This window comes from Opisthorchis viverrini (assembly GCF_000715545.1).
Source record: "Opisthorchis viverrini unplaced genomic scaffold opera_v5_153, whole genome shotgun sequence".
Taxonomy (NCBI): Eukaryota; Metazoa; Platyhelminthes; class Trematoda; order Opisthorchiida; family Opisthorchiidae; genus Opisthorchis; species Opisthorchis viverrini.
The window spans coordinates 1,124,397-1,151,988 of NW_008751810.1; the positions used below are offsets into that span (position 1 = coordinate 1,124,397).

At 44.8% G+C, this 27,592-nt stretch overlaps 1 protein-coding gene across 1 annotated transcript; it reads left to right on the forward strand.

The window, feature by feature from the left end:
* Positions 1–5,914: 5,914 nt before the first annotated feature.
* On the forward strand, positions 5,915–24,701 carry T265_06994 (hypothetical protein; the record flags this gene model as incomplete). The annotated part of the gene is made up of 16 exons (XM_009172411.1): positions 5,915–6,025; positions 6,108–6,281; positions 7,498–7,678; positions 7,715–7,807; positions 7,839–7,996; positions 8,038–8,110; positions 8,147–8,260; positions 8,300–8,380; positions 8,423–8,534; positions 11,649–11,763; positions 12,780–12,854; positions 14,830–14,929; positions 17,876–17,942; positions 18,986–19,044; positions 19,856–20,013; positions 24,112–24,701. 16 exons carry the CDS (start codon positions 5,915–5,917, stop codon positions 24,235–24,237), a joined length of 1,797 nt encoding a protein of 598 aa, XP_009170675.1.
* Positions 24,702–27,592: the final 2,891 nt, after the last annotated feature.

Sequence of the window (27,592 nt, forward strand, 5' to 3'; positions counted from 1 at the left end):
CTTTCAAGCGCTCAGCCACTGTCAAGATCGCGGCTTTGCTCGTGGCACAGCGACAGATTCATCCCTCTCGCAATCATAATTTAATTCGACTACAGCTAAAACCGAATATCCTCGCAGAAGGACAGAGTTTGTGGCTCTAGAAAACCAAAGCACTGGAAGAAGCAGAAATCACCGTAACCTTTCATAGCTTCTTTAGCCCGAATGGTGTGGCAGGCCGTTGGGAACCTGTTGTCATTACACAGGTTCCCAAGGGTGTGGTGGCTCAGTGGTTGGAGCGCGAATTTACTGACCGGAAGGTCCGTGGTTCGAACCCGATCTCTGCCTTTCGACTTCCTCTGTCTAGGCATGGGCGACCTGTCAGTACCCCGACCCTCGTGCTTCTTTCTGGTGGCATGGCAGTTAGTCACCGAAAGAGTACTACAAATGAACGATTTGTGTATTTTTTGTTGTCAATAAAACCAAAGTAAAAAATAGCTCTGTGAGATCTAGTAATAAAACACTTTGAGCCTTCAGATAGAAAGCCTTGGACAATACTTCAGTTGGCTAATTGCTACTGAGTTCTCAAGCTGCTGCTCCTTGTCAGGGGTATACACTAAAAAAAAACACAGCCCCATCCAACCTCAAGCGTCCAAATGTGTATCCCACTCAAACGTTACGGTGTTCCACGGGCTCCCCTCAAAGTTAGGGATGAGTTCCCCGGTGTGTGTCCGCTTAACGTATCCGTATGCATTTCGAAGAGAGCTTGTTTCAGACAACTGGCATGAGTCGATGGCCAAAACTCTTGCCGTGATCCTATCCCTTTTGCTTTTATCGGCGCGCGTTGAAATGTATCTAAGAACCTCTCTGCGTGACTGTTCGACTGCAGATGGAATGGTGAGGATCCAAAATCTTCGAACGAAGTAACCAAGGTGATGGGTCGTGAACTGCGTACCACTGTCGGACACACTGGTTTCCGATAAATCGAATATTGAAAACAATTGCCGCAGTTTAGTGATGGTTTCTATCGTTGTTGTCTGAAGCATAAGGACTTCGGGTCACTAACTGGATGCCTCGGCAACGGTGAGGAAACTCTATCCGATAAGTGCTCCGGCAAAATCTACGTGAATGAGCGACCACAGTTTTTTCTGGCTGGGGTCAAGGCTGCAGTGACTGTTGGTTGGGTAACTTCTGGGCAGCTGCGCATCGGAATCAGCTCCGACTTACGTGGTCAACATGCTCATCTGTGTGCCAGTAAAATTAGGAGCGATAGAGCATGCAGCTTATCCCTGAGTGTCCATTGTGGAACTGAGTTGGGACAGGACGCGAAGTTTGGTGGTGTTAGGAGGACTACCTCCAAACGAACAAATCCATTTAACTAACGATTTGTCTTGTATACTAAAACCTTGTTTCTACATTCCAACCACTCACTGACATCCTATTGGACTGTTAGCTCTTTTTGTATTCTGGTTTAGTTAAATCATACCGCGGAACGATCCACTTGTTTGCAGTATAACTTCCTCGAAGTTGTTCGTCTTCTCCATTCCGGTGAGCTTACGTGTCTGACTGACATAAATCAAAGAGGACATAACACTGGTGACGGGTACCCAACGCGAACACAAACATGTCAACTCCAGCTGAGGATTTGAAAGCAATCCTTCAACAGCAACAAGCGCAGTTCGAACAACCGCAATTGCGACTTATTCAGTCTCTTACTCAAGCTATCGGTCTTCAGACATCGGTTCCATGTCAAATTGGTACTTCATTATCCTTTGCCGGTTCTATTACAGCAGCTGTTACGGAATTCCTCTACGAACCAGCATCTGGTCCCACATTCGATTCATGGTACAGTCGCTGGGAAGATACTTTTCAGGACGAGTTTACCGACAAAGATGAGGCGTGGAAACCCCGTCTCTTAGTCCGGAAACCTGGAACCCTCGAGCACGAACTTTATTTTTCCCAAACATCCAAAGGATTTAAACTTCGCACAAACAGTGGAACAACTCCGTGAAGTTTTCGGTGAGGAAAATTCACTTTTTTGTGTTCGATACCAATGTCTCATATTGGCCAAGCGCGACGCGGACGATTACGTCACTTTTACGGCGTCGTCAACCGCGAGTGTGAAAAATTTCAATTGCAGTCACTTACAGAGGATCAGTTCAAGTGTCTAATTTTCGTTGCTGGTCTTCAGTCTCCACATGAATCAGATATTCGCACTCGACTGCTTTCCAACCTTAAGCACGAGAAGGATATTACCGTGAAAACATTCACTACCGAATGCCAACGTCTGCGTAATCTTAAGCACGATACCGCAGCGGTACAGCAGACGTCACGACCTACTAATCCCAGTGATGTCATGGCATTGAAACGAACCACTGTCACACATGAGAAAAAACCGCCAACACGGTTTGGTTTTGTGGCGAGTGGCATTATGCATGTTTCTGTCCATTCAAGAAGCACAAGTGACAGACGTGTCATCGGTGGGACCACAAAGAACGTTTCTGCCGTACCCCAAAACCCACCGCACTCAAAAACAAAAAGAACTTCGACAGTTCACCCAGCAACACAGTCAAAAAGCAGTCGTACAAGAAACGTCCGCAGTCCAGATCTGTGTTTGCAACATTGCAAGTTGAATTCGAGTCCCGAAGGAAATACCTTACAGTTCCCATCATCAAAGTTCCAATCCGTCTGCAGCTCGACACAGCTTCAGATATTACGTTGATCTCACGTTCCAATTGGGAGTTGATAGGAAAACCTGTTGTGTCATTCACGAATCATCGGGCCCAAAGTGCATCTGGCAGTACACTACTACTGACTGGCAAGTTAGCCTGTAACGTATCATTCAACAATCTACAGTTCTCAGGAACTTGTTATCTCACCTAATTTGAACATTCTTGGACTTGATTGGATTGAAAAACTTGACCTTTTTAGTGTACCCCTGACATCTGTGTGCAGTGCTTTACAACTATCGTGCTCTTCAGGTATTATGAAACATTTCACAAACATTCTCACGACTGAATTCGCTGATGTTTTCAAAGGGCCTTGGACGCTGTACTAAACATAAAGCTACTCTCAAGCTTTTATCCGGTACCAAACCTAAACTCTTGACCATTAATACGCATCATGGTTTATTTCAGTTTAATCGCTTACCTTTTGGCGTAAAACCTGCACCAGCTACATTCCAGAAAATAATGAATACCATGCCCAACGATTGTCCCGGAGTTGCTGCATACTTAGATGATATCATCGCTGGTGACAATCAAGACGAACTACTACATCGATTACATTGTGTGCTGGAGCAAATTCAACCACATGGTTTTTGCCTCCGTGCTGAAAACTAGCTGCATAACCCCGAGCTGTTGGAGACGAACAAGTTCATCCTCCACGGTCGTGAGAGCGGCAAACGGAACGGGATGTTTTGGCCTAAACACTGGTTTAGTATCGGACAAAAGCTTGAGAGTACCTTTATGTTTAGTACAGCAGAAACGTTCTTTGTGGTCCCACCGATGACACGTCTGTCACTTGTGCTTCTTGAATGGACAGAAACATGCATAATGCCACTCGCCACAAAACCAAACCGTGTTGGCGGTTTTTTCTCATGTGTGACAGTGGTTCGTTTCAATGCCATGACATCACTGGGATTAGTAGGTCGTGACGTCTGCTGTACCGCTGCGGTATCGTGCTTAAGATTACGCAGACGTTGGCATTCGGTAGTGAATGTTTTCACGGTAATATCCTTCTCGTGCTTAAGGTTGGAAAGCAGTCGAGTGCGAATATCTGATTCATGTGGAGACTGAAGACCAGCAACGAAAATTAGACACTTGAACTGATCCTCTGTAAGTGACTGCAATTGAAATTTTTCACACTCGCGGTTGACGACGCCGTAAAAGTGACGTAATCGTCCGCGTCGCGCTTGGCCAATATGAGACATTGGTATCGAACATAAAAAAGTGAATGTTCCTGATCTCCATTTAATAACTGGAATTTATCTTTGACGAAAATCGTCGTTGTCCGGACGCAGAAAACATTTCTGCCATACTTCAAATGCCAGCACCGACGGATCTAACAACTCTACGTTCGTTCCTTGACTTGGTTAGCCAATACAGCACTTTTCTACCAGACATGCATCGTGTTTGCTACCCACTAAATCACCTTCTACAAAAGGATGTTTCATGGAACTGGTCACACGATTGCTAATCTGCATTTTATGACATGAAGTCACAACTTAGCTCTAACTTGCTTCTCACGCGTTACAATCCAGCTCTGGACATTATTGTGGTTTCAGACGCATCCAATTATGGTATTGGGGCAGTTATCTCTCACGTTTTCCCTGATGGAAGTGAAAAAGCAATAGCCCTTGCAGCCAGATCCCTGACAGTTACCGAACGCAATTATGGACAAACTGAAAAAGGAGCTTTACCCATAATTTTCGCCGTCCAGAATTTCCATAAAATGCTATATGGTCGTCATTTCACGCTCATCGCCGATCATAAACCACTTCTCGGCATTTTCGGATCAAAGAAAAGTATCCCTGTGTACACATCAAATCGCTTGCAACGCTAGGCAACAATGCTCTTGGGCTACGATTTCTCCATCAAATACCAATCAACTGGTGCGATGGGCAAGTCCGACGCATTATCAAGGCTAATGGATTCTCAGCGTCCACAACTCGAAGATGCGGTTATCGCTTCAATAACAGCGGAACCGGAAGTAAATACTATGCTTACTACAGCAATCCGCGCTTTACAAGTCACTTCTGCTATGGTTCGCGACGCCACTTTTCGTGATCCATTACTGAAAAAAGCCATACATTTTCACCGCACACACTGGCCTCTATTATGCCCAGATAAAGAGATTCAACCGTTCTACCAACACCGATCTTCGCTCTCCGAAGTCGATGGTTGTCTGTTGTTTTCAGAACGCGTGGTTTTGCCTTCGAAACTCCAGAACAGTGTTCTCAAACAATTTCATTTTCGACATCCCGGTATCAACCGTATGAGAGCATTAACCCGTAGTTATGTTTACTGGCCAGACATGGATAAGCAGTTAGAAGAACTCGTACGCAAGTGCTCAAAACACCAACTATCTGCAAAATCCCATCGGAAAACAAAATTATATTTATGGCCCGTCCCAGAAACTCCATGGTCACGAATTCATGTTGCTTTTGCGGGACCAATCAACAGCCAACAATATCTCATCCTAGTAGATGCTTATAGCAAATGGCCAGAGGTGTCTAGCATGAACCATATTACTGCTGAGGCTACCAGTTCAGAACTACAACGTGTTTAGCCATTTCGGAGTTCCAGATATCATTGTTTCTGGCAACGGCAGTGCATTCACTTCCGCTAACTTTTCCGATTTCTGTCAAGAAAATGGCATACAACATGTGCGATCACCACCGTTTCATCCACAATCAAATGGGCAAGTGGAAAGATTTGTGGACACTTTCAAACGTGCACTCCAAAAACTCAAAGGGGAGGGGACCACACCGGAAATTATCGAGACATTTCTGCTGAGTTGAAGGGCGACACCAAATGTTGACGCTCGGCATGGTAAGTCCCCGGTGGAGGTACTTATGAACCGGAAGATCCGCTTACCCGTTGACCTCGTCCGTCCAACACCACATTCGCCAACCGGTAGAAACATAAATATGGAAATTCAGTTCAACCGACATCACGGTGCTGTAAATAACATATTTATACCCGGTCAATCTGCGCTAGCGAAAGACTATCGTGGTAGCGCGGAAAAGTGGACACAAGGAATAATTGTGCGCCGTGCCGGAAGAGTTGTCTGGTAAGTAAATGTAGGCTGCTCTGTCTGGGTCCGTCATGCCAATGGGCTACGCGCTTCCTATCTTCCAGCGGCAGCTACACTTGACCCTGTTCTTCCACTGGAGATTCTTCTCGACACAAAAAGCCCAAATCTCCAGAGCCTATGAATGAACCAGCAATTTCCAAAAGTTGCGCACCTAGAAGATGGATCGATCGAATACGAAGGTCCGTCATACGAGTGCAACTCAACCCTCGGCAGCAGTCCTACGATTTGTCTTGTATACTAAAACCTTGTTTCTACATTTCAACCTCTCACTGACATCCTATTGGACTGTTAGCTCTTTTTGTATTCTGGTTTAGTTAAATCATACCGCGGAACGATCCACTTGTTTGCAGTATAACTTCCTCGAAGTTGTTCGTCTTCTCCATTCCGGTGAGCTTACGTGTCTGACTGATATCAGTGGCAACACTGATGTTGCTGTCCTTGATGCTGCTGCTGCTGCTGCTGCTGATGATGATGATGTTGATGATGATGTAACATCAAAGAGGACATAACAAGTGGGAAAGATGATTCGGTCGCCAAAGAGAAGACAGCAGTTGAAAACGTGGTGAACTTCATCGTTGACAAAAGTTGTTGGAGTTCTGAGGGACAGGTTGTTGGCCAGTTGGCTTGGTGATACTCCATTGCCTTCTGTAGTACGCAGTCTCGTATTGTTGTCATGAATCGGAGTTTTGTCCGTAGACCATGGAGCCGTTTGCCATCGCAGTACGCGGCATCTGATACGTGGTCATAGGGACCACCTCTTTTTTGAAGTATTGAGGTATCAACCATACCAAATTGACGAGCGGATGCGATGTTGAGAATAATGATACACCGTACCGTAGTAAATCACGGAGTGTCGGAGTTGTTCATTACGGAATTCGCCTAATCAAACCCTTATTTACAGTGGCCCGGTGGTATCACCCACAAAAAAGTGAACCCACAACAATCGAACTGTTGGGGAATGGTTGGTGGCCAGATGGAGGTAATGAGGAAGCAGACTTGCCATATTTTTTTTGCATACCGGTGCAAACAAGTTACCATTTAATAGGCATCATACACTGCTCATTAAGTTGCTGAAAACTCCTCGGCAACCCGCGACCGGTTTTACCTTTCTTGAGGCTCATCAGATAGGCGAAACCGGTCGTGCGCTGTCGACGATTTTGCAGCAACCTTATGATTAGTGTGTCACGTCTATACAGTGTATCGCGATATCTCCAATATCATGCCAACCGAAACATGAGGCGGCCTGGTGCAGCACATTCAGTTACTTAAAAGCACCACAAACGAGGGATTCAGCTGGGTTCCAGTTGAGTCTCCCGTCAAAACCAACTTGATGCACAAATGAATGTGTTTGTCGAAATTTATCATTCACTGTCGTGTGCGGTCAGCACCAATGTCCTATTCATCATGTTGATTTGCCCTCGGGTGCTGCTGTTCGTGAGGTTTTTAGTACTTCTCACAGCTTTTTGCGTCCGGTGGTAAGCACAGTTCGTTATTGTGGTGAGGGTTATGAGTGATATCTTGTAACTCAATCACCTGCGCCACTGGGCGGGACATTTCTGGTTTATTCGGTTAAGTGTATTTCTCAGTGTCGATCTTTCGGCTGCCACTCAGGAAAGTTCAAGATACACCTGAGAGCATCAATTCTTCGAGACCCCATTCAAATAGCGTTTGTTTCCTTACACCTACTTTGTTCATGTTTCACAGTGTATAACTTCGTATCTTGACGACTTCCTTTTTGCGCCATTCTCGTGCCTAACAGTACATTTTTCCCTAGAATCTTACCCTCGGGTTCTCATGGTAACTCCCTGCCAATGTATTGGACCGCGGAATTTTTCAAAAAGCGTTAAACGTAAAAGCGATCTGATTGCCAAAGATTTACTTGAAAGTAGGTCCGTCGGGTTTGATTAATAACATACTGAAGTATGTCTTGAAACTACCGTCACAGCAGTCAACGCGAGAGACGTCTTTTTGAAGCTATATTCCTTATCGGAGGATCTAATTAATGTTCAATCCAGTAAGTTCAGTAAAAATACTACAGCACCTAGAATTTTGTTCTCTGAGGATACTGGATACCCAACACTCGGATCGAATCGAGGCGATCAATCGGTTCCTTGTCCTTCACAAACACCATATACATCAGCCTGTATTTTCTCATTTTTTTACTGACTGTGGACCCGGTCTGTGTGCCGAATCAGACATCCAGGTACATATTCCATTCATCGTTCAAGATTTCCTATCCATAAGGAAAATGCATGTGTCCTTCGAATACCGGTTAACCTCATGTTAGATGTAACTACCGGATGCTCCAAGGAGTTCAGTTAGTTTACAGGATGTATGTTAGTTCAGACTTTAGGTGAGTTTATCAAACGGGACCCGATTTGCTCTGTTATGGAAAATGTCGCACTCTCCCTCCGACTGCTTCATGAACTGTGCCTGTCGTCGGAATCCAACTACCGCAGTTACATATGTATGTGGTAATGTCCACTTTAGAGAGGCTTGTTTTCAGATACTTTGCCTACATGTTATCATACTTTCATGTACATGAAGCCTGAAGATCTGTGTCACCTTCGCGGATCCAAGACCCTTGGTACGTTTCCGTTTAAATTATCTGTTTATCGTTCCATTTCAGAACTAGTTGTCAGCAATTTTCAATCTGTTTGTCGTCAGTATGCCTACTTCCTCAGCCATTTGTGTGGTTCCGGATTACCGTTTGAGAGATGTTTTTGTTTTGAAGACTATAGGTTTGTTTATCGTTTTGTACGTTTCTACCCGACAAGCTTACAAGTGCTCTGGTTTTTTGAGTGGGAAGTCCGGATACACATTGCCCAAAGAAAGTGCAGGTGCTGAGGACAGTAGGTGGACACTTGACCTTCTGTTTGCCGTCTTATTTTACGAGCATCAAAGCTACCAGATAGGTTGTTGTAATTAACACATACACTTCCAGTCAAGCCCGCGTCTATGTATAACTGGTGATTTCTTAACGTTTGCAGTACATGCGGAATCAAAACAGTGAAAGAATGGATTCATCACAAGTTTACACAGATGGTTAACCTTTGGCATCGAAGGCGTGCCTTTTCGCACGCCAGCAGAACTCCCTGCAGCACACTATCTTACAACCAATCAACTAAATACTGTGTTTTTATGTTGAGATATTTTGGGGGCTGATGAAAGGCTATCGTCCTAGAAATATTGATATTTAATCCAAAGCGAGATGCCGCCGAACTAAATCCCACAGCCAACCAGTGTTAAAGAGGCTAGGTTGGGTTGGAGAAAGGAAACGGCTCTGCTTCACTGCATTATCGATTGCGAAGTCGCTCGAGGTAGTTATCCGCTTCGGGCTTTCATTCTACTCCGAAAGGCTGTGATGAGTTTCACAAATTCCTCCGGCAACCATCCTTTCGTAAAACGATCCATGGTGCTTCTTTGTTGACTGAGTCAAAGGACTTGTTGAAGTTCACAAACAGTTCAAAGAGTGGTTGCTTCTGTTCACAACATTTCCCTCAGGTTTATCTTGTGGCGGAAATTGAATCAACGGTACTTTGATCCCTTCGCACTCCACCCTGCACTTCAGCAGCGTTTTTCTTTAGATTCCCAGAGACCAGTCAGTTGAGCCGAATACGAGTGGTAGTCTTGGCTGCTGTGCATAGAAGACTGATTGCATGCTTTTTTCCCTTCATATGTAAAAAAATAAGATCGTTCAGCTTTAGGTCAATGCGGGTGTCCAGGTGCCATGTCACCATTAGGGGCTATCTTTGTATCCTTGAAATCTTGCGGATCGTCTACCTCCAAAATGTCGCCTAGTAGGTGGGGCGGATCGTTCGGTCCTTCCTGCTTGAACGATTCAGAAGGCAAGCTGTCCACTCTCTCTCTCTGGTCTCCAATTTAGTAGCAGTTTATGACCGTAAGCAGTTCCGTGGCTGTAGATAGATTAGCCAGGTTTATTTAGGAGTAGCCACGTTTACCCCCGTTATGTTCGTATTCTATCAGCTGAAAACTTGAAAGTTCTTACAGGCATATCTCTCTGGCAACGTCGATCCTCACACGGTTGTAGCTCCTGACTTCGTTTGTTGCATCGTTCACTTTTTATTTCTCGTAGTTGTTTCAGAAGCTCGATGTTGGGACTTCTAGGTTGCTTTTCTGTCCGCCGTTTTTATCGGATTTTGAGCTGCTTGATAAACGCCAAGTTCTTTTCCTGAATTTCGTTGGATATCAATGAGTCACCCTCATTAGGCCAGTATCGTTCTTGCTTTAGACTAAGTAGTTAGAGCGCGAATTTACTGACCGGAAGGTCCGTGGTTCGAACCCGACCTCTGTCTCTCAACTTCCCCTGTCTAGGCCTGGGCAACCTCTCAGTATCCCAGCCCTTGTGCAATCTTCGTGTGGCATGTCATTTAGGCACTGAAAGGGTGCTACAGCTGGACGATTTAGACCGAATCTATCCACAACATCTCTGAATTCAGCCCCACTGACTTTTAGGTGTGCTTAGAACCTGTTTGTCCACCGTTTTTTAAGTTAGAGCGTGGCAATAATTTGGTGCGGTTTGCATGTCCAATTTTCTGACATCCAAGTTGATTGAACCCCTAGTCCACGACGAGACGGTTTCCAAGTGCGACACGTATTTTGGCACGTACCAGAGTGGAATACATTGCATTCACCTCCACGCATCGCTTTCGTAACCAGTACACTACTGACATCTCTGTTGCACAACGATGTAGTCGATTAGGTACTCGTTACCACTTCTTGGACAAGTCTGCCTGGCAAGCGATATCCGCTCCATATTGAAATACACACACCGTTGTCCTTCATCGATCCGACTCGAAATGGACTCAGTGTCTTCCGGGTTTTGTTAGTCCTTGCCGACCACAACATTTAAGGTACTTGGCCGGAAATGAACCACTTAAAAGTGCAGGTTTGATCAAGTTCCACCATGATTATATAATTTACCCTTTTTCTCACCTGAGTGTTATATCGTAGAGGTGGCATATAAGTTGGAAAATATGACAAACCTTGTCCCAGATAGTCATAGACGGATGATCATCATTATCGATTTGATGTGATTCAGTTCACCCTTTATTCTCTGGTTCACTTCATCTGCATTACCAGTCTGACACCATGTTCACCTCAACTTTGTATCGTATCGATCCAGTTAGTACAAATGGTTGTCTGCCTCTTGTAGATTTCCTCGACTAAGCCGGGGGACTCAGTGAGTGCGTTACTTCTTTCGTAGCTGGCGGCGCCGTGATTGATGGTTCCCACTCGTTGGTGGGATACACCAATGGTAGCGTGGTCGTGCTAAGGCTCTTGCTCTGGACTTCCATTCCTTCAGGGACAGAAAACTTCTTTGGTAGTACTCTGAGTGAGCACTACTGATTTCTGTAACCGCGTTGTTGGTGCCGATAACAACGTTCATCAGCCATCCTTATCTTATAATTGTCATCCGACTAAACAGGCTCATAGAAATGTCTTGCGTACTTTTCGAAGGAAAAATAATAAAAAACCCGGTTTCTCTTATTTCCTATCTATGAATTCTGATTCTACTGCCTCTCATTACTGGTTCGGACTGTCAACATCTTTATCTGTAACCTTTGTCTGCATGTTACTGGTGTGCTTATTCGCTTATTCATATCCTCTGTTTGAAAATATTTTCAAGTCAGTACACACAAATGCATTCACATTTGGGTGAAACTACTTTCTGCCGTAGGTTTTATTTATTCCGAGAACGGAAAATATTTTCAAGTCAGTACACACAAATGCATTCACATTTGGGTGAAACTACTTTCTGCCGTAGGTTTTATTTATCATCTCCGAGAACGTTTTCTCTCCGCACTCATCAGGTGAAAAATGCATCATTGTAGGTGGGCCGTATCCACAATTATGAGCAGAAATAACCTCATACCAAAGGAGAAAGGTGGCGCAGTGGCAATGTGCTTGGTCCCAATTTGGGATCTGATCAACCACAAACTGGGACAAGTGAGCCACCCTGCTTCTATTATTATTATTATTATTATTATTATTATTTCATTATGGCGGTTCATCTCCTCCATCACTGGCTTAACTGACTGTCCATTAGTGCAACCAACGTAGTGAATTCGTCACATTATTGCCTCAGAAGTGATAGGCAAGTTGAAAGGCAACTACGCCCTTTTTGTACGTGCCGACTCATGTTGAGCTCTTTCTCCGTGTTGAACAATGAATAGATTCAGGTCATTACACTGTAAACGAAGGATTGGGTCGTTTCACTTCTCATTAGGGTCTCCCGTTCAGGATCGAGATAGCTTAGTGGTTAGGGCGCGAACTTACTGACAGGAAGGTCCACGGTTGGAATCCAACGCGGAGATCTCGACTGCTCTTGTTTGGGCTTGGGGAGTCCGGAAGTCTCAGCCCTCGTTATTCCTTCAGATAGCGTGGTAGCTATGCATCGAAAGGGTGCTGCAGCTAAACGGACATTATCATCAGAGTCGATGTGCAGACGAGTTATAAATGCAATGCGTGTACAAACTGGCGCTCAAGTAAAGGCGCAGATGGATTGAAATCTGGGAAGCGCGTCAGTCTGATTTGCTCGAAACACGGTGAAACCGGTGATAGACTGTCAAGTAATGTCGATCAGTGCTATCATGAGCTTTCAACGATTCAGGTTTCTATCGTTTTCGTTGTCCATTTAAATTGCTGTTAAGTTGAGATACGGTGTTTCAGACTGTACAACGGCGTTTTCACCTATCAAGCTACTTGAAATGCTTGAAAATGGGGAAATTTTCATTGAATACATTCTAATTTGGAGCCATTCTGTGTACCAAATGTTGTTCTGAAAAGCAAGGTTGTGATATTAAATGTATGGCATCTAACGGAGTATCTAGTTCCAGCAATCCTGTCTTTCAGATGAGTGGAGAAAGTGGATCCTTTAGCCAACCATCGATATTCATCCCTCACATATACTTCAGCGATCCAAGCTTACTTTAGTAACCGATTTCACTTTTTTTGAACCACAGGTGACAACAGATTTTGACCCGGAATCCGGTGAACTGATTTTCTACGCAATGGAATCCACACCCAAAAACACTCAGGTGAGTCGTTTTATCATACACTATACTTAATTCATGTTCATTCATGTGGTCCTCTTGTGGGTTTTTACGCAGTGGACAATATGATGAGCCTCGTATTTTTCGTGCCGCTCTTCGACTCGTGCTTTCGGATCATTTTTGAAGGTCTAGCTTCTTCAAATCTATTAATTTGTTTGGAGAAAAATACGTCTGCTTTTGGAATACATTCATTTGTACCTCGATTTGTTTTTTCTACTGAATTCCAGCTGAGTCTCTCATTCATAATATTCTTCATTTGGATTTACTGACCGGACAGCATCATGTTTCAATCTAGTAACACACTACCCACAAGGCTGCTGGAAGCTCTTCGGTAGCGCACGACGTGTTTTGCCATTATGAAAGAGAGATCAAGTTGGGATTCATTTGGGTCTCCTGCAAAAATCAAATAGGTGTGGAAATGTCGCTAGGTTCGTGCAGTTTGGGTAGAGCGAAGTTTTGAGGGAAATTCATGTACTGCACCCAAGAAGGGCGAAACCGATCGAAGCGTTCTCAGGAACTTTATGAGTAGTGTGTTTTGTTTATACGTCTAATTTTGCTTCGTGACTCCTGAGATTCAATCTTAGAATCAGCGTGTTCCTATGTGTTTGTTTAATGGCTGGGTTATATTCCAACTTTGGTTAGTTTGCACACATTTAGGGGTCATTCAAGGAGACGTTGTCAGTGCGTGCATGGATGCCTGTTTACCTCGTGCGTGAAATCTCATAATTTAGCTAGGAATATTTAGTATCTCCAAAGTGATTGACTAACACACCTTCCGGTCCCCTCGGTGCTTATTGGTTCGTTCCTTGTTATGCTCTGATTCACCTTTGTTGTTTTCACATTCACGAGTGCAGCCGCCACAACCCTAGGGCAACGCGCACTGTTATAAGCCAGTTAAAGAGCTGTACATAACCTCAAAGCCATCAAAAATGGTTAAATGAATTCGATGGTTTCTTTTGCAAATGGTGCAGTCAAGTGAGCTCAAAAGCAGTCACACTGAGCTAAATTACTGCCTCGTGTCCATTTGGTAGTTGAAATGCAGTCAACAGTATCTTAAATTTGCCATCTGAGTGCTGACTTTGCGTTTGTGATGATGACGATGATAGTTGATAGATGATGACCTACAGATTTGCTTGATTCCTTCCCCCACCACGTGGACAGGTCTCTGAAAATCTCCCCGGACTACTGTGAATTATCCAGGTAATTTACCCTACATGAACTCTCCTAAGCCTCAGCGTCGGTTGAAGAGAGAACAGATACGAGTGCTTCGTGCTTCAATCTGTTTAAACTGTTACAGTGTCCTTTCCAGCCGCAGCAGACTGATGCTTCACTGCTGTGCTACCAGTAGTTCTTATTGTGCACAGCTTATGGGTTGAGGGACACGAAAGCAGACAACTAGAACACTTTTGTCACGATGTTGCTACTGATGGGGGAGACATCCGAGTAGTATGTTTTCTCGTAAATCCGGTTCGCGTCTCTTGAAAAGTTAGATCTGTTGTTGAATTTGTGGAGTCGCTTTGTAGCATTTGCTTGGATTTGAGCAACAGTCAATGAATATCCAGGAAAGTTCAGGAAGACGCGTTCAAGAGAAGATGGATGTTCAGTTTTTGTAAACAAGATGCCTATGAGAGTTTTGCTTCCCTGTCCAATAGTCTGTAACTGGTCAGTTGGCATTTTCTAACAAATAGCTTCGCAACGAAGGCCTTCTTCCTTTCACCAGTAGTTCTTGTTGTGCACAGCGTATGGGTTGAGGGACACGAAAGCAGACGACTAGAACACTTTTGTCACACCCTCTTGTTAGTGCATTGGTTTAACTGAATATGTTTTGACTTGTTCATGGGTCGTAACATTGGTACAGTTTCATGTACTCATACGTACTCACGGCCTTGCATCCCTTTGTGTGCGTCTTTTGTCCTCATCAATGATCATGCAGATATCCCTTACCTCTTTTCCGACTTAGATTCTGATGGACTACGGAAAACGAACGAGCGCGGAATTCCTCATGTTCTCTGGTTTTGTGCCTGAAACGAACCCCCATAACAATGTTCGTATCGTATTAGGTATGTGCTCCTGTTCGGTATGCAAATCACTCAGTTTTTCCGTTGCAGTAGGTTCAGATTGTAAGACGATAGTATTTATTTCAATGGAGGACTGTCAACGTTTGGACGTAATTACTGCAGCACATCTACTCTTGAGCCATATCTTACAGCTCATCCTTTTCCATGACCGCCATCATCTCATCATTCGCCATGCGCCCTGCGCCTTCAAAGTGCAAGTCTCTGGGCGCGCCCCTTATAATCCGAGAGGAATCACTGGAGGGTGTGGACGTTTGTAGTTGTACCAGCCGTAACGGAGGGGCGTCTGATAAATTCAGTGCACAAACCTCAAAGACCCGAATGACCTTCGCCATTTTGCGTCACTTGTGGCGTCAGAAAGACGTATCACTGGGTCCAAGGGTCACATGTACCAGACTACCTTTAGGGGTGTGTTGTTGTGTGATTGCAGAACATGGTCTCCGCTGGTAGATGACATGGGGCGTCTTCAAGGTTTTGAGTAAAATTGTTCCAGAAGTGTTGCCAGTGTCTGATGGAATCAACGAATTCGAACGGGGACAATTAGAAAACGGACGTTTGGTCATGAGTCGGATACTTCATTTGCGGAAAACACCCAGCACCATCAACTACGGTGGTTAGGGCCGTGTGCTACGCTGGCTGGAACATAGTCTACTGAGACATGTGTTGTTGTGCGTGCCTCCTTCAGGATGGTGCACACTGCGAGCTGGACAACGTATGACCTAGGATGGACATAAACGGCTATCCGATCTTGAAGTACAAAATCGGTGAATGTTGTGCATTTTGACGAGTAATGTGCTGTGAGATGTTAGCGGAGTTCAGGGCAAATCGAGTGGGGTCTGTGGGGACAAAGGCTGGCGAGAAGACTAATACTATATACGAGCTGTTAGAATGCTTTGCCATGCGTAAGTGCTATGCTCGGCGAACGAATGCCCCAACGAGTAAAGGAATCCAAGTCCAACCCCAAACTGATGCCAGACCTTCTTCCCCGTGGTAACCAGACTTATATCTGCATTTCATCATCAAAGAACAGGGTGTATATCACCTTAGAACTCTTGGAAATGAAGAACCTGACCGCATCGATCGCCAAACACAAAAGGTAGTTTGCGCGTTCCCTACAGCTAATAAGACGGGCCTGACTCGAGTGCAAGGATACCATTGGTTCTGGCCGAATGGTCCATGGTTCGAACCCAACACTGTTTTATCAACTGCTTCTGTCTAGACTTGAGCAACTTGGTAGTATCCCAGCCGCCCTCGAGCTTTTTTCAGTCGAATGGGAGCTGTGTACCGAAAGGATGTTAAAGCTGAGCTGTTTTTATTTTATTTGGAAAGGGATCTATGAGTTCAAACTGTTGGGCACCTGCCTGAGTGGATATTCAGTTCAGTCGATGAAGTGACAAAAGGTTCCAGGGCAAATTTTATCTTGGGTGCCGTAAACCCGACTAACCCACAGGGCTTTCCACGTCCAACTCGTCGATTAAACTAATGTTTATATGCTAAGCTGAGGTTGCCATTCCATCCATCAGGGTGACCCTGTCTGATAAAGGGGAAGTTTCTGTGTTTAGATCCAGTTTTCTAAGCCTGGACGGATGACACTTGAAGGGAACCCTGACATACCGAGTTCCCTATTTCGTGTGAAACTCAATTTGACTTTTGTTCTTCCCGTAGACAGACCTCGGTATGTTCTGGGCCTCCCTCTCTTTCTATTGATAGTCATTCATATCTTGCTGCCATATCTCGTAGTGTCTCCAACCAGGCATAGTGAGAGACGCTGACACTTGAAGGGAACCCTGACATACCGAGTTCCCTATTTCGTGTGAAACTCAATTTGACTTTTGTTCTTCCCGTAGACAGACCTCGGTATGTTCTGGGCCTCCCTCTCTTTCTATTGATAGTCATTCATATCTTGCTGCCATATCTCGTAGTGTCTCCAACCAGGCATAGTGAGGAGACGCTGACCTCATCCCCAACTATGAGTCGCACCAAAAGCACCCAAACTTTTCGTAATCTCTTCCACACGTTTTTCGTAGCACCTTCACTGGGAGCAAGTCATTTGGACTTCCAGTGAGTATACTTTTTCATCTAGGCTACGTACTGTCATCACTACACACTGCAGCAGTAATTTTCGAGATTCTCGAAGGTGTTGATATCACCAAGGAAAACTGTATAGCATTGTGTTCACAATGTCCCCCCGTACATCCGGCCCACCGTTCACACCATCTCTATCAAAACACGGGTTCGTCGTTGAATTTAAGTCGACCTTGGGTTAGCCTGTAACTAACACTTGCACCCACGATTCATGAAATAACCCTGGACATCCGTCTAGCATAATTCTCAGTAGTGTTGTTTTATTGTGACTAATAATTAACTAGGTTGCACATCTCTCGGCAACGGAAGTGTCACTCCTTAGAACATTATTCGTACAATTTGGTTACATTTGTCTCGGATGACGACTCTCGTTTGTTTACTTCGTAACTTGAATTTACAGGTGGTAACTTCTGCCTACCGCCTTCTGAGTTTCGAATTCATTTATTTTCCGTATGAGAACGGTGGCTTGATAAGGACGAGTTTATGGAATGAAAGAAGCGGGATTGTAATTATCTTTCTTTCGTGTGGTAACTGCTTACCATGGGTGATCTTTGTCCAGTTAGGTCAGAGCATCACCAACCTGTAATGGATCAGCTGTTTACTTTAGCTCGTCCAGCTTGGACATGTTAATAAACCGAGTGTCGTACGCAAATCGTTTTGGTCTTGTCTAACAATTTCAATTCCTCTCTGACCGTGAACGGTAGGGGTGCCAGCAGACCAGCTACTCAGAATTAACTTGTCAACCGGCACTTTTTGCATGAAAATTCGACGGAAACGTTCTGCTTACAAAATGTTTGTACAACTTGTGACATTCTTCCTCCTATCTGTATTGTTCTAATTGTCCAGGGGTTAGCAAGTCGGATCAACTATCTTCCAAACGGGAACAACTTCTCAACCTCATTGCCTTGCAGTCGTAAGTGCCAATTCCCTTTTGGTTTCTGTCCCATGTGTTCTCGGTTATCCGCCCCTCTGCCTTTTCATGGGGCAACAAATTTTGTGCGACTTGGCCAGATGGGTGATCAGCCGCTCGTGGTTGAATGGTTGGGTGTTAAACTACCGGTGATACTACTGATGGGGGAGGCATGCGAGTAGTATGTTTTCTCGTAAATCCGGTTCGCGCCTCTTGAAAAGTGAGATCTGTTGTGGAATTTGTGGAGTCGCTTTGTAGTATTTGCTTGGATTTGAGCAACAGTCAATGAATATCCAGAACAGTTCAGGAAAACGCGTTCAAAGGGAGGATGGCTATTCAGTTTTTGTAAACAAGATGCTTATGAGAGTTTTGCTTCCCTGTCCAATAGTCTGTAACTGGTCAGTTGGCATTTTCTGATAAATAACTCCGCAGCGAAGGCTTTCTTCCTTTCACTGGTAGGGTGGTCGCGGATTCAAAACTTCCCGAAGTTTGGCGGGATACGCACTGCTGATGATTCCCAGTAAGGATGAACCAGCCTTTCAGCTTAGATTGGCTTCACCTACAGTACAGTCATTAATGGGGACGGGAGCTGGGGGAATGTGTCAAGAAGTCTGTCGGTACTGTAACAACACTACTATAGCCTTCGGCAAAAGTGCAAGCATCAGATTCTGAGGAGAAAGTCCAGTTGCTTGGGCCGGCGCTCAGCTTGCCGGTTTATCTTGCCGATGTCAAAGTGACTTCATGGTTCTTCCGTTTTTGCTCATGGTAGCAGCACCATAAAGATGCTATATTTGAGCGACCACCTGCCACATCATACTCAGTCTTTTCTTCCTATCAAGGCCAGCAGGCTGATTTCCAATTTTCAGTTGCAAACTGCCTGTTCATGCTGAACTATTTATATGATGCCCTTCAACGTGGGGTGTCCTTGTGCAAAATGGCCGCGTACGGCTTTCTGTTACGCAACAGACTTGTGTTTCTTCATTTCCTTATTAGGCCCGAAATCATATAGCTTTACTGAGGGTTTTGTTTTTTCTTCCGCTTTGTAGTCCCTTGACCCTACATATAACCGGAGATTCGTCTTCTCTGTCCGATGCAATCGCGTTTGGTCGCGTCTTCGTTATGAATTCTGGCAAGTCATCGATCTCTAATTCACTTGTGTAGCTGTGTAAATTCCTTTTGTTTACATTTATTGACACCGTAAATTGATGTTTAAATTTCGTGTTAATACCGGACGCTGTAATTATGATTTTGGGGAGTGATCACGTCCTAGTTAGCGAGTCTCTGTCGAAGCACCTTTGAACTTGGTTGGTTATGTTTCTTCCAAAATTTATCCTTGCACTAACTCCCTAAACTCTCAACATATCAGCTGAATTTTATCAATAATAATCGTTCAGCTGTAGTACCCTTTCGGTGTTTAGCTGCCACGCCATTCGAAAGAAGCTATAGGGCTGCGATACTGCCAGGTTACCCAAGACTAGAAAGGAGCAATCGAAATGCCGTTGTTGGGTTCGAACCATGGTCCTTCTGGTTAATAAGTTTGCGCCTTAACCACTGAGATATCTCGAACTAAAACTCGAATGAATATCAGTTTGATGAGTTTGGTCTAGTGCCCATGGCATGATTATTCACGCCAGCTGTAAATCTCCATACACTTCTTCCAAATACAGGTGGTAGTGAATTCCGTCTGTCCTTCCAAGACTCCGTTAGGTTAATTAACCGAACATGATTGACTTTTTTCGATATTAGACTGCTTAAGATTGGGACCAGATAGTTTTCTATTCGTCAACCTCCCATCTTATGTGCAGAATAGCAGCGTAAAATGTCCCTGTCAAAACTCGGATTATCTTGGTTGTACTATTGGTTGGAGTGTTTGTCTTGGTTGTCAAATTGTTTTGCTTCTGTCCCACTTTTTTCAGACCAATTAGACGCTCACTTGTCTATGACAACGTCAGCATTGCATGCGTTGCGCACATCACCACTCTGCCCTGGGAACCCTATTGATGACCAAGCAATCGCCTTCCTGACAATGCGTTTCGAGCTGTTGGTTTCAGCATATGGACCGATGGTTTCTGAGGTAATCGCCTTGTTCCAGCCGCGCCTTTCAATCAGTTTCCACCTTCAGTTAGCTAGGATTTCTTTGACAGAACACGGTTTTTCTTTTGGCATCGTCTGCATCGAGACGATTCGTCAAAGTTTCTTTGGATTATCGTTTTTAGGAAGATCGCACTTGAGACGGACTCAGCCTGTCTTTAAATGATACAAGGATAACCAGTTTGATGCTTGTACTCCCTAACTCTCTGTCAAACTGAGATATGTTATGCTAACTAGTAGAGGAATTAAATTCCCGTTCATTTTCAGACTGTCCTAGCAGTAGACTTTTTTTATGTCCAGATAAATATTCCGTAAAATTATCGTCCTCGGAAACGGTGCTCTTCATTTGCACCATATCGTCGGGTTGAAGCAATTTCTTCGGTTCCTCCATTGTTCGTTTTGACCCCCTACAGTCAAACTATCTATGCTTCTGAAAAAAGTGGTCGACTTACTCCTTACATTCTCTATCCCTCTAGGCGTGTCTCACAACGGTACAACACTCCAATCTGCGATGTACCGAACCCTAGGATTGAGGGTCTTCCTAGATATTTCAATTCGGTCGACTGTAATGCGACCCCTCACTCATTTTCACAGTTGTTCAGCTGCAACTCAATCACTCATCATGTCAATTTGAAAACTTACTTTTTACCCAATGTTCTTCAATGTGCTACACTCTGCGTGGAGTTTCATGATTACTTCCCTGCCAGAACCGGTCGCAGCGTATGATGGCGTGTTCACTGTTTCCACTTTTCCCCTGTACACGCCTGATTACCTGCCATTCATACGGAATGGCATACGGCTTGTGGTGTTTCCGAAGATCCGCCAGAATGGTGACTATCACTTCTCCGTGGAAGAAGTCGGTTTTCCTACCGATGAGCATAATTCAACCGGCCGATCTGTCTGACGTCAGTTCACACATAGTTTGTGTGTGGGTAGAGGAAACTGGTGAAATAAACGGGCTCTGGAAATGAATAGATCTGATACATCTGGGAAGCTGTTTGGAAACTGTTTCGCCTTATACACCAAACCGGATCCGAGATACCGGTTGTTATTGAGGTTATCACAGATAACACCGGACATTTAATGCACAAAAGGAGCCCGCGTCTACCTCTACCTAAGGCTGTCACCTTTTCCAGGTGGTCGGGCTTCAGTGTTGCAATGGGCTGTAATCACTGGAACTCAGTTCCTAAAGGTCCAACAATACCAAGAAGTCCAATTCTAAGCAGCCTAATGAAGAACAGCGAGTTTTCGTACCGTGAGAAATCGTATTACGAGGAGGTTTGGGGGCTAAGTCATGCTTTCCTCTGCGATAAGAGTGTGAAGGAAGTAAGGCATTTCCTTCAGGCGACTAGCATATTCATATTCATGGAAGCGGTGATGCTGCCTTCCCTCGGGGTAGAACGGGTTACAAAAGTTCGGCCCTAAAAACTACGCACTCCAATCGTCCAACGGCTGGCTGTGACCGTCGCTTTTGAGACGATGGCTCAAGGTTGGATATCTCAACCACATTTCCGCTTGGGTATCCAAGAAATATGACTCCCCCCTCTAGTTATCCACTCAACTTCATTTCCCAGCCATCTAGTGGTACTGTGGGATAAACCCATCTCCTAATCCCCTGACCTTTGTTTCATGTCCAAATTATAGCCCATAAAAACAAACCAAAATAACCACTTACTAACCTCAAAAGATGTAATCCCTACTACGGCTCTCAATCCGTACTCTATGTCAAACTGGGCAACAGTTATCCCTTGCTGAATTCTTGCTTTCCCTCTCTGTCGGTGCATGTTGTGCCTCTAAAGCACATACTTTGTTCTTGCACCTCGAGCCGCTCAGGACGAGCACAGGTGTTCCACATTTCGGGTGTTAAGTGATCTTGACTCAATAGCCCATTGTGTCTAGGGTGTGAGAGTTGCACTCAACTCCAAGGCTAAAAGGGCCTCACTAGACTGGACCTCAGTAAATAGTCGTCTTTGTACTCTGCTGTTTGGCTGGCTCAATTAAATTCAGGGGTGTGAGAGTTGCACTCAACTCCAAGGCTAAAAGGGCCTCACTAGACTGGACCTCAGTAAATAGTCGTCTTTGTACTCTGCTGTTTGGCTGGCTCAATTAAGATCAATTCAGGTCGATATGGTAAACGGTGTTTACTCGTCTTATCGGCACGCACCTCGCAGACTACAGTTCTGAGACCGAGAAGCAATTGGTTTATGGAGATCTGTTGCGAGTGGAAGGACGGCTATACTAATTTTGACGGGTGATATGAATTACAAAGTTGGACGGCCAAGTTCGGAAAAAGCACAATTAGGTGGTAGATTTGTAGTTGAGGCTTAGCGTATGGATAACAGGGAGCGACTGTTTCAATTGTGTGCTGATCACCGTCCGTATGAACTCCAGAACAAAAGCCCACATCGAGTTACTTGGACGCCTCCAACCAGCAGTCTTGGACTCAACTGGACAATGCGGTTGTTGGTTACCGATGGAGAACCCCCAGTTAGGGATTGTTGTACCTTCTGGCTCTGATCATGCCTATGTCCACCATCACCAGTACACGTGCCAAAGCAAACAACTCCATCCTTCAACATCGGCACGCTTCAGTAGCTCAAGAGTGTGGGGCTGATTTGGACAGGAAACTACTGGAACTACAGTCATGCGAGTGACAAAGACTACTTGGAGGTTAAATAGAAGCTAGTTAAAGGTGATATAGCCTCTGCTTTCAGGATAGCATATCCAAGCCAACCGACGCAATTAAATGAACACTGAGAATCGTCGAGATCAGCCGTTCTTATTGCTGCCAGAAATACCACACTACCAACTGGTGCCTAAGCTAGCCACGCAGATCTCTCAAACACCGGATGATCAGAAGTTTCAAGAACGCCGGAGAGTGCAGATGCATCTCGGAGACCCGGGAGATGGTGAAGACTTTCGGTGCAGAAAACAGCCACACTGTTTCAGCTTACCCGATTAACCGGCCAAAAGAAAACAAGTGTTAGAGGCGGCATGCGAAAACGGTGGAACGGCTATTAACTCAAAATCGTCGTACAGCGTGAGATCTCACTCTTTTAATTCGACAAGGCATGTGACCGGATGGTCTGAATCCCGCACTTTTCAGAGAAATTAGTGAAGTCTCGGTGAATAGTCTGACAACCACACTGCAGAAGATTTAGAACGAAAACAATACTAGTGGAGTGGAGCTCCTCCACTATACGTCCCAGTCTTTAAAAATAGTGCGAGAATGTCATGCCGAAACCATTGTGACATCAGCTCGGCAGCTGTACCACCGAAGGTACTCTCTGGCGTTATTTTGCGTAGGTTGATCGATTGTCGGGAGAGACAGATTGGTGAGAACGAAGCCGGGTTTCACCGTGGCCCAGGATACATTGACCACATCTTTATCTTGAAACATTTTCTCGAACAGCGTCAGTCCTTCAAACATCCAACGTTTGTCGATTTTTTGATCTGAAAGTTGCTTTTGACTCTGTCGATGGTCAGAAACTGTGGCGGTGTCTGGCGATCAACAGCGTCTTTTCCAAATTTATAACTCTTGAGGTCAGTGGATGCGATCTCCTGGTAATGGGAGCTTTCACCGAGTTCGCCACGTCCAGTGGTGTAAGACAAGACTGCCCTCTCGTTTCCTCTTCACCTGCTGTTTGAACTTTACTGCTGGCTTCTGAAACCTCTTAGAACGCTCTCGAGAGGTTTGCTCACAGATGTTGAGTGTGCGAACGATTTTGCTCTCCTTGGTTCAAATCCTTACATAACCTGCATAATTCTGCCGCACGGTTTGGCGCGCGCTTCAAACTTGCAAAGTGTAAAGTGCTACTACTAGAGTGGGTGGGATCAAAACCGAACCTCATTCTTGCAGGCGGGCTAATCGACGTGGACAGTTGTATAAGTTTAGGCGGACTGGTTGGCTAGTGATGTTTCCGGTAATATACTTCACGCAGGCACAGTATCTAGTGCCGTTCATTCGAACGCCGTCTACTGATTGATTACTGTGCTCTCTACTTATCCATTGTGTTTCCGCAGGTAGTTTTCTAAATTAATCCAACAAATTCATACCCCTTCCCTCTGTTTTGATCCTCAGGATGAAGTGGGTTATGGAAATCTCACGCCAATCCAACGCTATTGTGAACGTCTACGGGTGCAAGAAGTTCAAATCCTACGTTCGTGCATTGAATGCCTCCATCGCCGACACTGCGACGACCTCTGAACTGGTTTCACACCCTTATCTTAAGCCTACCCCGGCACTAATCTAAATTGTTTCTGCTCCTGTGACCGTTTTGCATGCGTTCATTATTTATTTTATTCTCTGAGATTCAAGTGGCTAGTTGCGATCTATTGTCTTCTGTCACACAAGCCACTTGCCTGTCGTTGTCGGCAACTTGTTCTGATAAACGCACCTACCTACCCAGATACTCATGTCTTTCCTTATTTCTAATAATGCAATGACTGTTACTGGCTTTGTGTAATTTTTCCTACCGCTGTTTGCTTGTGTACACGAGGAGGCATATTTTGGCATCATCTGGTTATCTTGGTAGGGTTAACTCTTGGAGAAATAATCTTGACACTTAGTTTTTTTCCTGCACACACACGATACATTTGACCTCACGTCGGTAGTCCTTAACAGCTGTGAAGTAGCAAAACGATATTAACTTGATTTCATCTGAAATAAACGGTTTTCAGCAACTATTAGCATGAGATTTAGGAATGTTTGAATGGAGATTTTCTCATATAAGTAAAGTCAGTCTATACCGACAATGATGAATGACGTGTCCTATTTAACTTCGGGTGACGTTGCTGATTAACTGCCTGTACCTGCGAGATTTGGAGCCTTCAGTTACTAACCGGGGAACTTCCGGTTCGAACTTCCCTCGGGATTCGTGAAATGACCACCGCTGGTGATTCGTATTAAGGGTTAAAAAGTTGTGCAATGCTTCTCGGCCTTTCGGCATTGATTGAATCGATATACACGACGAAATTTCGGTCTTCATTTAATCTGTGAGGGACTCATTCCGTATTAAGTGATCGTCTAAGGAAGTGGGTCATTCAACTTCACCGCACTTTTCATCGCGCAGTTGGGTTCACAATATTATGTTCTTCGCGACTAAGTAGATTAGCCGCTGTTGACTTCAAGTTCTATCACAAGGAAACAGAAGTGAATCCCCATGCTTGGAGTTTTCCCTATCTCCTGCTTTCCAGAAAACGGTTTTCCTTGTGTGGGAATCATAAGGCAAAAGTTGTCAATGAATTTCCGGTCCTTTTAGAGTAGTCCATCACTTTTCCATCAAGCGAGTGCCGAATTTTGTGGGACCAAGACAAATCTGTCCCTTTGAGGAAGAGGACCGTATTGGAGGATTGGGAAAGGATTGTGAAACAACCTTTATATTCTCTGAGGTTTCGGTTACTCAAGAATACTCTTCTCTTGATTACTAAGGGGAGTTAAAAAGAATGGTAAAATGTTAGCTGGGTAACCATATGAAATATAAAGTAGGAAAAGCACAAGTTCAGCCGGTTAGTGTCGGTATGTATACAATGTCAGTTCATAGAATGGACAAGGTAATAGCATTACCGTTGGTTTCCTATTCATGAACTCGTCATTTACCATCCTGTGTCTACTGTTAATTCTTTAGTATCAAATCATCAGTTTTTCAGATATTGGGAATCCCTTTACAGTGTGCGCAAATAAGGGATTATTTTCCGAGATGAACAAATCTACCCTTCCGTAAAGACCTATAGGGATGCTTTACAGGTGCGGACACTGTCCACTAGTTTCCTATGGCAATAGAATGAGCACACTGAAAGTAATACTGTTTGGGGCTTAGTCAGACGGTATAAAAGAATGATGCCAGACCTTGTGGTGAGTCGGTGAAAGTAGAAATTAGTAGAAGATTGCCGAATCTCCTAATCGCCTCAGTTCGCCGTTCGAGCCCCCAATAGCATATGTGGCACGTCAAGGAGGTAGGATTAATTGACTGTAGCGCGGCTGCCATGACGATATGTTCCGCTGTATTGTCACGTCGGCGCTTGGGTTGTTTGTGTAATGAATGTGGCCGAAGAATCGAGCATATTGTAATGTGCTCGTTACAGAGACAGGATGAATTTCTGCTTATGTGGTCGCTAATTCGCTAACCGGTTGTAAAGATAGAGTGGACTGGCGGACTATTACTGTTAGTACCACAAGTTGGAAAAGTCTATTGTTTCCATTTTACTGAGCTAAAACCTACAGTAATGCCTCTGGATAATGATATTGCGAAACTTGATAACCTGTTTCACGAGAGTATGAAGGCAACTGGTCTGAATACGAAAGATGGATTTGCTAGCATTCCAGAGTTTGTCATACTGAGAATGCTGAACAGTCGCACCGCTTGTTGGACAAGTAGTGCACTAGTACTTAACTGCCGTAAAACCAGTACGGAAGGAAGCCCTAGTGAAAACTGAGGAGAAACGATAGGTCTGAGGGCTTATTGCGAAGGTCCATTTGTCTTTAGGGAAAACGACCAGGAGCGATTTACCTATGCCTTCCGAAAAAATTCCAACAGATACCACTGGGCATCATGGAGCATGAGGCATTGCCCCCTTCCTGAACCTAACCCAGTACAATACCAGCATCCAACGGCGGAGTGGCGTTAGCTAGGTATTCTGGGTAGGGACTGACAACAGTACTGCCATTTTCTCCGACATAAAGCTGCCACCTAGACGAGGTGGTCGCGCTTGAGTGCTGCAATGATTACACGGGCTATACTTCCTGGAAATTCGTTCCACAGCCATGTCACAAGTGCTGAAGGGAAGCAGTCAAACCAAAACTGGTGAGACATCTGCCTTCGACTCTGTGGACCGTCGCGTACACTGGCGTTCTGTGGAGCAAAAGAGTCCTCCATATATTAACTCTCCTTGAGGCGCTGTGCACCAAGTCTTCATCGATGCTATTATGAAAGACTCACTATCAGGCCCTATTACTTGTGGGGTCGAAATTTTCCCCAGGGCATTCAGTCGCAGTTATCTAGTACGCAGACAACCTGATGCTGTCGTACTGCGAACAGTAGTGAATAATCTAGGTAACCCTGCCTCACGATTTGGCGTGCGCTTCATACCTGCAAATTGCAAAGTGCTACTGCAAGCCTTAGTAGGCTGGAACCCTAGCCTCAGGCTTGCAGATGAGCAGATTGAGGTAGTAGACACGTTTGACAATCTGAGCAGCTGTATCAGTTCCAGTGGTCTCGCGAAAAATAATATTTCCATCGGGATTGGGAAGACCAGACCAAGTTTCATGAACTAGCATCACCTGTGGCGTGGTCGTGACATTAGCTTATCTATCGCGGATCGAGTTTACAGTGCTGTGGTGCGCTCCATATTACTATACGGAACAGAAACTTGGTCGCTGCGCACTGAGGACGTGTGTTTGACCAAGGATGGTTTCGGAGCATTACCCAAGTCTGGTGGGAACACCGAATCATTACTGCTGATCGGGGCCCTTTTCACCCCGAGACGACATACATCTATGGTTGGAGACATGGTCAGCCGTGGCCCAGTCCCAATCCTCCTGATGAAAATTTCGCTGACACCTT